This window comes from Carassius gibelio, chromosome A5 (genome assembly GCF_023724105.1).
Source record: "Carassius gibelio isolate Cgi1373 ecotype wild population from Czech Republic chromosome A5, carGib1.2-hapl.c, whole genome shotgun sequence".
NCBI classification, from domain to species: Eukaryota; Metazoa; Chordata; class Actinopteri; order Cypriniformes; family Cyprinidae; genus Carassius; species Carassius gibelio.
Window position 1 is genome coordinate 28276452 of NC_068375.1, and position 12336 is coordinate 28288787.

The 12336-nt window shown below is 38.5% G+C and overlaps 1 protein-coding gene across 2 annotated transcripts in view; it reads right to left on the reverse strand.

Annotated features, from left to right (window-relative positions):
* Positions 1 to 1108: 1108 nt before the first annotated feature.
* zmat4a (zinc finger, matrin-type 4a) overlaps positions 1109 to 12336 on the reverse strand; it is a 74657-nt gene continuing 63429 nt past the window's right edge. For both annotated transcript variants that reach the window (XM_052592974.1, XM_052592975.1), the window contains exons 6-7: positions 12159 to 12255; positions 1109 to 1947 (exon numbers count right to left, since the gene is read on the reverse strand). In XM_052592974.1, the coding sequence (XP_052448934.1) occupies positions 1920 to 1947; positions 12159 to 12255 (125 nt within the window). In that variant the 3' untranslated portion in view covers positions 1109 to 1919. The remainder of the gene's footprint in view (positions 1948 to 12158; positions 12256 to 12336) is intronic.

The window sequence follows — 12336 nt, forward strand, 5'->3', positions numbered from 1 at the left end:
CGGGGCCGAGAGGCGTGGGAACGAGGAGTGAGGCCAGGTGTAGTGATTGGAGATGAGCTACACCTGCGCCCCACCGCCAGTATCGAGTCCCACGTAGGAGATGGAAGGATATAAAACTGGAGCGACTATAGTGAAGGACGAGAGAGGACCAGGCCTGGGACATTATTTTATGCGTCAGTCGCCGTGAGGGGCTGACGTGCTGTTTTGTTTATTTTGGAATTATTAAAATGTCTTTTGATTGTGCACCGGTTCCCGCCTCCTTCTTCCCGATGAGTATGGAGTTGTATATCATTACAGTGGTGCCGAAGCCCGGGAGAAGGAGGGACGCGCTGCTGAAGATCCCTCGCCGCTGTGGTGAATCCGTGGTGCCCTCGAGCAGGCGAGGTATGTGCCGCCATGGACGCTCGAGGCGGTGGGCTGGAGCGAGTTGCTGGGGACGGGCGAGCTCGCTGCCGGCCGCCCACGATGTGGAGGGGCGGCTGCCGTCCGTGAGGGAGCGGAGGAGTCGGCGCCGTTCGCCAGGGGGCTGGAGCCTGCCGCCTCCGTGATGGAATCCGCAGCAGTGCGTCTGGGAACCGCAATTTTTATTTATTTTTTTCCTCTCTCCCCTCTCTCGTCCCTGTCGCTCCTCCTTCCGTCTCCTTTTCTCTCGCCTCGTCTGTCCTACCCCCAGGTTCCCGCAGGTCCCCAGGAGCGGTCCGCACCGGAGGTAAGGGGGGGGGGGGGGTGAAGGGTGGGGGGGTGGGGAGTAGAGCGCAGTCTCGAGGGTACCCCCCGGCCTGCGAGGGGCGATGGGGGTATGTGGCGAGTGGGGCGGGGCCGAGAGGCATGTTGAGTCCCACGTAGGAGACGGAACGATATAAAACTGGAGCGACTATAGAGAAGGACGAGAGAGGACCAGGCCTGGGACATTATTTTATGTATTGGCTCTTTCTGTTTTGTTTATTTTGGAATTATTAAAATGTCTTTTGATTGTGCGCCGGTTCCCGCCTCCTTCTTCCCGATGACGGAAGAACTGGCGGTGGGGCGCAGGTGTAGCTCATCTCCAATCACTACACCTGGCCTCACTCCTCGTTCCCACGCCTCTCGGCCCCGCCCCACTCGCCACAAACTGTATGAAGGATTAGCTGCTTGATCTGTTTTCCGATCTTCTTCTGAAGACATTTATAACTTCATTCTGTTCAAAACGTTAAAAATTTCATAAAAACCAGACCAGAAATTTGAATAGGCTCACATTAGCTTACAAATATTCTCAAAAACCCATTCATCAAACAGCTATCCACATTTCACACATACATACAATAAACACATTTAATACATTTTGTTTCCATAGGACCCTGCCCAAAATGCCCATATTTTCAGGCAAAAATCACAGGTATTTGTATAACGTGTATTGTTTGCACACAAAAAACAAACAGTGCATTAAAAATGAGAGACATAAAAATAAAGGTGGACTAGAGTTTATAGAGCTTCTATAGAGTGCATTCTCTTTTCTCTTTCATGTTAATGTTTATGATTATAACTATTAATTTGGCAGATTTTGGACAAATATTGCTTAGCTCAGAAATTAACAACAAGAAGTATTCAGTCATGCACACAACAACTGACTGAGATTAGCTATATCAACTTCAGGTGTGATAACAGAATAAGTACCAGATGGGCATCACTGGATGAAGTCACATCTCCTCAAGAGATTCTGAGTCTGAGGAAGAGAGCTGCTGTAGAGGAGGCTGGGAGGAAGAGGAAGGGTTCAGGATGACTAAAGGCTGACTTTAAGAGGATCTTCAATCTTCTATTGCAGTCAAGTTGAGAGTAAGACAACAGAGTAAAAGAAGGAGAGAAAGGGAGGCAGAAAATCCTGGGCAAGCTGATCACAGCTTGTCTGACATCAATCCAATCATCTTGTACTTCCTATTGGTTCACTGGACACACAGCTGATTTTTTAGGCTAGAGGGAATAAAAGAAAGTTTAGAAGGGCAGATGATAGAATATGATATTATGGGCACTGCAGTTAAAGTTAAAGTCAAAACACAGTAAATGTACTCCACACAGAACCCATCCATTTCCCTCTTTGATGAAAAATTAAATAAATAAAATGAAAATGTGAAAATTTTCACTGGAACAAAAGATGATAATGTGCTGTGTAAAAACATGAGGGTGTTATGTCATTATGCATTACCATAACTCTGACTCTAATGTTTACACTGAAAAAAAAAAAACTAAGCTGAGATCTCATAGTAAAAGATGAGAGAGAAATTATGCTTGAGGCCTGTAATTTGCCAGCTAGCAGAATCATTTCTATATCCTGTAAACCACATTAACATCTCATTAAATATTTACATTGAAATATTGATAAGGGACTTTAACCCTTCCAAAAGACAAATCTTCAAAAGGAATACAATAAAATATTGGTGTTTTTGGTGTCTTTTGGTTTTCATGAAATATTCTATGGCTCTGAACAGGTTTTGTACCATGGTAAAAATTTTAGGTAAAAAAAAAAAAAAAAGGTTAAAAACTCAAGAAAGAAGCCATTAAATGTTGTCAAGTTTCTCCTTTGAAGTTTTTTGCAAGTTTCAGCTGTCAATAAAATATGAAACTACTTCAGTTATAAGGGATTATTATTATGAAAGACACTCAAGGACACTCTGTAGACTTAAAGAGCATTCCTTGAAGATTTAGCTTACAACAGGTTGTCAATCAAATATTGTCAAATAGAAAGAAGCTAAAGACTCGCCAGGGAAGCCATAGACAATTCAATAAATGAGTTGTACAAGACAAGGTCCACCAGTAAACCATATCAACAGCCCTGCAGAACACTTGTCTGTATGATGGTGATGGTGTAACAAAAGAAGCTATAAAGTAGAAACAACCATGTACAAAGTAAGTGGTTGTGACTGATCTGAAGTCTGCGGTATAAAACTCTGAGTAGCCTTAAATTTAAAAATCAATGCTTTTAATCAGCATTGATTTTGTGCATCTTAAACAGTAGGCCTAACAGATGCAAATAAAGATGCAAATGAGTGGCTTGAGAACATGCAACACTAGTCTGCTCAATGTTCTGGTGTCAATCCAACTGAAAATCTATATGTGAAAACATGACTGAGTAACGCTAAGTGTCTAAACAAGAATGCAACCATGCTGAATGTAAACATGCTTCAAATCTTCCATGACAGTAGGTTTGGCTACTTATTCAACCGGTATGTAGTAGAACCAAATCAGAGCAATCGATTGAAATATTTGTCCTGGTTCTCTGAAATGTACGTAAGAAGCAGGGGTGTCGCTAGGCCAATTTTAGTGGGGCTATAGCGAATAGCTACATAACTTGTACACAAATTAGTGATCGCCTCAGAGTCAGTTCCCTTTAACTTGCATATAAAAACAGTGGCAGAATTCGTCTTCTTCCTGTCTTTCAGCGTTTTTCAATCCACAGACCACAGCGGAGCAGCCCGCGCAGACTCATACAGAAACAGAGGACATGAGGTGTGTGTTTATCGATAGATTGTTAGAATAACTGTATCTGTGCAGTTCTTTGTTATAAATACAGTTTACAATAGGACATAAGGGAGCAATCGGTTTCCCATCTACTATTAAGTTTTCGCTGTGTTCACCGCTCATCACACCATCTGTTTCCTCCAGCGAAAATCTAACCATTAACACATACTGTATGAACGCATACTTTATAAAACAATCATGTTGTTATTTTCTTTTGAAAATGTAATAATTAATATAAAACGTGAAATACAACCTTAGAGTAAGGGAAGCACAACTCGGGAAATGAGAGCATGTGAATGAAATGTATATTTGTTTATTTTGGGATCTTTTTTTTTTTTTTAAGTATTGGTTCAGGCACCATTACCATTTTTAAATGTATCGATTTGGCACCGGTATCATTAAAAAAAACAAAAAAAACAAACACAATCCATACCCAACCCTACATGAAAGTGTGATATTTTCTGAAACAATCTGAAAACTATAATTTTTTTGTTTCAGTACTTTGAAGATGAAAGAGACTACACATGATGTATAATCATAAATCAAAGCAGTAATGAAAGGTAAGTGCAGTGTTTGAAGATGTTTTAACATGCCTCATTGTGTTAAATTAAGCACACAATTAGAGTAACACTGGAACTGATTGCATGGAGTAAAAACAGCACTTCAGACTTTTAATTACAACTTTGATCTTTGATGCATCCCAGTATAATTACAACCTACGTGAGACAAAAATGTCAAAACTCTGGTAAACCACCACTGCATGTGACCTTGTGAAGGACTCTGAGCTTCAGGTCACTTGATACAGTGAGAGGGAGAGAACTGTTTATCTTTGCCATAGTAATGAAACACCCCAGATGCCTCTTCAAAGGGCAATTTGCATTTCAGACCTCAGCACTAAAACCATCCTTCATTTCAAAATGTCAGGCCTCAGAGGGTTATACACATAAATTCTGCAGTACACAATCACTTTAAAACAGCCCAGTAAGATCTAGGAAGACCTCCCCGCCATCCACTTGTCTCCTGGTACAGCTTCAAGTCTAGAGTAAATGAGAAGCCATCCCTCAATCAAGTATCTATCTTGTTTCATAATTGCATAAATGCAGAAATACTGCAGTGTTACATACTGTACCTGTGGTGACATTCAATTATAATTTTATTTACTCACAAACATTTAATTTTCCTATTCTATTTGAAATGTTTATTTATTTTTATGTAAAATGTACTGCTTTGGAGTGTCACATTAGTATATGCATCATATAACATAGAAATGCATGATGTATGATTGTAAGCATTTTATAAAGATGCACAACCGAACTTTGGCTTTTCTATCAGCATCTGTGGTTTATATTCGTTTATATTCCATCAGCTCTTCTGCATGGATGAATCTGGTGGTTTGAGGTAATCGAATGTTAGCCTTGTCAGAGCAGATCTGTCATTCTACACCAAGACCCAAATGACATTATGAAGAAAGCCATCCCTAAAAGACTAGTATGTGAAAAATATTACCTGAGCAAGTATAAACTGCCAGTACCTACTCCATTAGAAGACAGCAAATTTCACCTCTAAAAACTTACGAAGTGCACATTCATTGCACAAAAAAGCAAAACACTGGATAGGCAATGGTCTCATGGACATGGATATTATTCAACAAAATCAGAAAAAGCAAGATCAAACAGTTGGTGTATATTTATCCAGTTGCTGAGACAATTCATAGCCCCTTTGTATTTCAAAAATAGTCCAAATGATGGAATTCTGGTCACATCTGATTGTTTTTTTTTTTTTTTTTTTTTTTTTGTGACAAAAGTAAGCTTTACCTTACTTACAAGAAGTTTCTGATAACTTAGATCAAGCTCACAAACCGTAGTTTATTCTGCAGAAGGCATAGAGTAGGCCTACAGTACCTTCATCATGAGGGTTTCATGTACTGTAGCATTTAAATGGTTGCCTTTCCTCTTAAAATATCTGTACAAAATATGCCGTCCGTTGTTAATAATTTAGTGCTCGCATTCAAAATTAATCCAACAAAATAACCTGGAGCAAAATTTTATATCATAATCTTCACAGCTTTAGGTCCCATCTTCAAATGAAATTGCTGTTGCCAAACCAACGCTGACCTCCATCCACCTCCTCCCTCCCACCTTCCCTTCATTCCTCCCTCTGGTGTTATTTTCAACTGCTGGAATTAAATATGATTGAACGGACTGCCTTTCACTCGTGCAGTGTTTTGTGCTTTCACTTACAAAGCAACCAAGACGAATACATTTAACAATGTTCTTTTCCTTTTAGTTTTGTGAAGAAAATAAAATGTTAAATGACACTAACATTTCATAAAATGTGACATTGCACTTTTGATTCTGGGACCCTTTCAATTCCTACAACTGACACTTGGGTCATTCTGGTGCGATTTCAATTAAACAGAGCAGGACTCTGGCAGCAGGACCCTGAAAGTGAGTGAGCTGCAGTAGTGGTGATTCATTCTTCTCCTCAGGCAATGCTCAAGCAGCTTCCCTATTATACTTCTGAGTGGAGGGTGGGTGTCTCAGGATGGAGACATCAAAGAGCCATTGCCTGATCTTCTGCAATCGCAGCTGTGATGTAAAATGGAGGAAGCACTAGGGGCATAAAATTTGCATTGAAGCTGTGGGATTGTGTATGTTAAATGCTGCTCTTTATGTGTAGTGGCCCCAGAATGGATCTGCCCACTATAGTGATACTGTAGCATTTTACAGTCATTTACTGTACATATTAAATAGCCAATAGTGAAACTGATTTTCAGAAATTTAAGAATAAAATATTTTCTCCCTTGCAATCGCAGCTTTATGTTGGATAAGGAAAGGTGTAGGGTTGGTTTTGACAGACTAAGATGCTTATTTAGGATTTGTCAAGTCTAACATCCACGATGACAATCTACAGGCAGAAATGACATGCAACAGTTTAATTTCAACAATAAATAATAAACTGATAAATAAGAATCTTTAACAATAATAAAAATGTTCACTTGCACAGTATTTCTTTAGTGGCAACCAGAAAGAATCAGCAACATTAAAAAAAAAAAGCAAAATAATTTCTTCATGGAATGCCAATGAAGAACCTTTTTAAGAGTTGGAAAAAATGGTTCTTTCAAGAACTTATGACTGAAAGATTATTTGGGCAACTAAAGGTTTTGAAGAACCTTTTTGGTTCTTTCTGTTATCTTTATTTTTAAAAGTAAAGCTCACAGTGAACAGTAAAACCATGAAGAAAACCAGTAAAAAATGTGAGGGAATGTAATGTGTAAGAAAACAAGGGGTGTCAGAGCCATGTTACCATAGGGCACAACCCACAAAAAAGAAACCTAGGCATTCTGAGGTCGAAATTTTGTCCAACATACCTCAAGACAACCAACTGTGCATAAAAGGAAAGAAAATGCAAAGCAGAGATGACCATGAAAAAGGATTCAAATTCATAAAAAAATCATGGATTTGAGGGAACACAGGCGTGCTGATGAGATGTGCACACAGACACACTTTCAGTAGCTATGAATAAAAGTCCTGTCAAATCAATAAATATTAAAGCAAGGATGAATAGGCTCTAACATTCTTGTTATTCTACAAAGGACAAGTGGTTTGCAGAATTGATGGGATGAAATAGTTCACTCAAAAATGGAATTTCTGTCATACTGGTTTGGCATGACATGAGGGTGAGTAAATGCTATATTATCCTTTTAATTTGCAGCTGAAGGAGCGTCAAACATAGTTGAAATTAAAGAGTTCTCTTCACTTTGTAATTTGTCAAGACAAGTAGCACATCTTAGTTAAGTGGAGAAGAGAATTTTTTTTATCTCAATTTCTCAAAAGACAATACTGATTTGACATGACATAAATCATGTAAATGCAACTGGGATGCAAACTTTAGTAAATTTAAGAAGAAGAAAAAAAAACATTACTGTGAGTTGCTAATGGAACATAAGCACAGTGTGACACTGGAACATTGTTCACCTCACACACACACACACACACACACACACAACTATAAAATACAATACAATACAATACATGCTGTGCTCCTGTCTCTTTTTTCATCTTGTCTCATCACAATATGAAGCCAAAAGCAAACAATTTTGTTTGAAGACTATCTTAAGTCATTTGTTCAGACTGTAACAAAATCAATAGTTCATGTTTTATCGCCACTAGGACTGTAGACATGTTTATTTTATGTCCCCCCCAAAAAAAAATCAAGATTACCCTAGGGAGCTTGCTTATTGTGTGAGACAAACAAATCAACAAAGATGGTGTTTGGAAAATAGGACAAGCGAGATTGAAGGCAAATAGCTTGTTGCAGACAGGATGAGACTGGAATCAAAGAGCTGTCAGGTGGCTGCGTGGAGACATATCCTGCTGGCTGGAAGGTTGCTGAGCAGGAGAATTGTAGGGGGAATAAGATGATGAACAGGAGAGGGACCAGGATGAAAGGATTTCAGTAATCAGCAGGGTTAAAGACAGTGGTTGGAGTAGATGATGGCAGGGGAAGGGGGACAGTGATGAGAAGTTATAAGGCAGGCATCTTACTGTGTGCTGTTCAATTTAAGTAATGTACTGAACAACACCTTTAATCACTTCAGCTGAAAAACAGTGGTCAAACAGACGAGATCCCTGATGCATTTTATATTCACTTTCATAAACTTGAAGTTGTCATTTGTGATGGCTAGTAAACTGAGATTTGTGGTCACCATGTGTAGTCAAGTCTTTTTTTTTTACCTGTTGAGTCAAATATTTACATTACATATTAATAATCAGGTTTTGGATGATAAAGTGGTTGAGTAAGTTAAAAGTACACATAATTTTGACCCAACTGATATTGTGATATAGTCACAAACAATCTATTTTTTATCGTCTTTCTGCCATTGATTCCATGTGCTGAGGGAATGACATGCTTTCTGATAATCCAAATAAATCTGGATTATTATACAGATATAAGAAATACTTTGTTTTATTTTACAATAATCGATTTGTGTGTGTGTGGTATAGAAGCAATAATCAAAATTTCACTCATACTGATACTAACTACTGCAATTCCATATTACCAAAAAAAAAAAAAAAAAAAAAGGATCTTAGTGGAAAATATTATGACGAATCAACATCAACATAGTAATGTTGATATTTTTGATTGTAAAATAACAAATATTTTCCAGCAGAATGTTAGTTTTGAGATGGTTTATGAAGGACATAGGACATAGATGAAGACAGTAGGAAGCATGCTGTTCCTGTGCTTGACGGAGGCACACTGATGGATAGTGTGACAGGAGTGTAGTGAGGCCATGGTAATGAGTCTGTCGACCAGGCTTGACCTATTGATACTGGAGTAGAGGAGGAATGAGTCTTTTACCTCTTTCTTATTCTGCCCCTATCCCATAGCCTCTGCATCCTTTCTTTATCATCTGTCTTCTCTGTGTTAATCAGGAAACCACATGTACACACAACCCTTGTGTCATGGGTCACTTGCTTATGTGCGTGTAATTAGCATTGACACCTTTGTATCTTAGAGTATAGAGGCGCCCTGAATCAAGAAATCAATTATTATAGCGTACTCTGAACCTTTTGTGGAGCTTAATGGCTTTTAGAACAAAGGCTATGAAAACCCATTTTCCTTGAGATGCCCCTGATGAATAAAGCAACATTATACTATATCATATTATGCATGCTTTATATTCGCTTTAATGATATAATATGTTTGACCTTTTGAAACGCCATAATAACACATCTATTAATTTCTGGGTTCTCATCCCTTATAGGTATATGTTTTTGAAAGAAAGAAATACTTTTATTCAGCAAGGATGCATTAAATTAATAATATTTCAGAATTACAGCTATTCTTTGAAACTTTCTATTCACCAAACAATCCTATTTTTTTGTAATTAAAAAGAAAGAAAAAATCAAATCAGCATATAAGAATGATTTCTGAAGAATCATGTGACACTGATGACTGGAGTAATGGCTGCTGAAAATGCAGGTTTCACATCACAGGGATAAATTATATTTTAAAATATGTTCAAGAACAGAAAACCGCTCTTTTACATTATTTCACAACATTATTGCTTTTATTTTTGAAGTAAATGCAGCATCCGAGATAAAAAAAAAAAAAAAACTATATACACACACAGGTGCATCTCAATAAATTTGAATTTCGTGGAAGAGAAGAGAAAAGTTATTTATTTTAGTAATAACATATAAACATATGTCATAGTCCTAGATGGAGATACCACATTCATCAGCAATGAATGCCCTCAAATAAGAGAAAGATAAATGTGTTCCCCCAAACTGAAATACTCTAATGGAGTGTGGATAATGCATACAGAACTGAATTTAATTACTGAATATAAGGTTGTTTTCAATTTGGCAGAGGAAACATATCTGGCTTCTTGGCTAGGAGCATTCTTGATTGAATGGAGAAGGGAAGAAGCAGGAGGGTTCATTTAGTCTGTCGGAGGAGACACAGAGTGTGTCTATTGATCAGCAGACTTATCTGTAATCTATTATAGAGGGTCATTTCTTTCACCATCCACCCACAAGGACTGAGAACTGAATTTCATTGTAGTGCATGTGTGTGTGTGTGTGTTGCTATTGTTTTTTAATACTTCATAATTTCTACAAGTTGAATCAAACTTTTATTTTGGGGGGTTCTAGTGAAGACCTTTGAGTTTCTGTGTACATCTGATGAATGTTTATTTCAACTGAAATGTTTGTGGAGTGAACTCTCGGAGCCACTCTGGTTTGTGTGACAGTAGGTATTTGTCTGGTCCACTCACATCAAACAACCTGGATAAGGATCAGCAGGCAGAGTGCAGAACACACCCAAAACATATGCTACTGGACCACACAACAGGGAAGACATGCGATATGATGCCAGCAGATGAAAAAAAGGGCTGGAGATCTGACAGATATGTAGATGAAGTCTGCACTTAAAAAAAATTGGGGGGGGGGGGGGGGGGAGGAGTTATAGAACAGCTAATTTTGTATAGTGAGAAGGATTTGTAATAAGTGAAGGAGAACTGACCAACTCTAGTCGTAGTGCTCACTAAAATCTCAATTTTGAATGTGCTCCTAATGTTTGCACAACTAATGACTCCCATTTGTGTGTAAACAGAGGAACTGGGGTCAGTACCAAAATTATGGAGTAATTGCTTCAAATACGCTTGGAGCAGAGTGTTGAAGAAGGGGGAGGTTCTGAACAGTCTGACTGACAATTCAGATGACTCCCTTCAGCCACTTGGAAGTGGATTATATCAATATCGCTGTGTCATGGCATGTTATGCAAAATTTTCCCTTTAAGGTTTCATTTTGAGCTTCGTGTTCTCACAAGTTCCGTGCACTTCTCTGCACTGGTTGCTGTGGTGACTATAAGGCTATGTGGAAGAGGCTTTGCATAGAGTCCACTGTTTTCACACATTTCCTTAATTTTTGCTATTTCATACAATTATTAAACATTTTCTATACTTTTAAATGTAAATTTAATAGAAATTCCTGATACTTCATTTTACTGATATTAAAGGAGTGGTTTATTGCGATTTCAATTTGGTTATGTTAGTTTGTGTGTAATGTTGCTGTTTGAACATAAACAATATCTGCAAAGTTGCGGTGCTGATAGTTCAATGCAAACAGAGATTTATTCTTTTAAGTTTGATGCCTACCAAAACGGCTGGTAAGGGACAACAACGAGCTTCTTCCCAGGTCTGTTACATCACAAACCCAGATAAACTCCCCCCCGGGAACATGCAACAAAGAGGGCAAGGCCATGCTGGGCTTCTTTAGAGAAGAGGAAGTGAAAACTAGGGGAGCCCGTAATAATCTGTGCATATATGAATTGCGATTCTGTCTTTTAACGATTCTAATGGATTTACAAGTTTCAAAACCAATGTTCTAAAGCAGCGGTTCTCAATCCTGTTCCTCGCGTCACCCTGCTCTGCATTTCTCTCATTTTATCTCTCTCTCATTCAGATCGTAGGATCAGCTCTAACAAACTGTTCCATTTATACACTTTTTTTCACATAGCAATGAGAAGTGTTATACATGGACACGCTTACGGTTGCTGTGCTGTATTAAAGCTTTAATCAGAATAAAAGTGTATATTAAAAGCTAACAGAAGCAGTAGCATTTATAGACAACAGCGTAATTAAAAGTATGAAAACAAAAAAAATATACATAACATTAAGAGCCGTGCTTGCATTGGTTCTGTGCGATCCTCCTCATTAATATTCTCTGCGTCTCAATCAGGCTCAAATTGATAAGCAATATAGGGGATGTCATTGCTTACAATACAACTGGAGCACTTTCTGAGCTTGAGAGGGGCGGGATGTTCAGACGCGCTCTAGAGGCGTATTACCGAATCACAGCACACCGAGCCAGCTGACCAATCGAAGGCCATTGCATGTTTCTGAGGGAGGGGCTTCATAATAACAGGCGTCAGTCAGAGAAGGGACATATCGGTATGGAATAAAGGTAAATTATGTGAAAACCAATGCGTTTTAAAAAAAAGCAAACCATGAACAGACTGCACCCCATTAACACAATCAAGCCTAGGAATGTATCAGTCAACCACCCCTTTAAACAATTAATACAAAGAGCATACACATTTAGCATGAACTAAATAAAAAAAACAACCTCCTGCATGAGTTGCACATTGGCACTTACTTGTTTTGGTGCTTGGAGCCCTGCAGGTGTGCATGATACTGTGCCACTGAATTCAGTGTGACACTGCAGACATCACATGTGTAGCAGCGTTTTAGACCTACACAGAAAACAGACAAATTTGGGTTTTTAGCAAGTTCAAATATGTGAACTCAGAGTATGGTAATTCAGCTGTGAAATG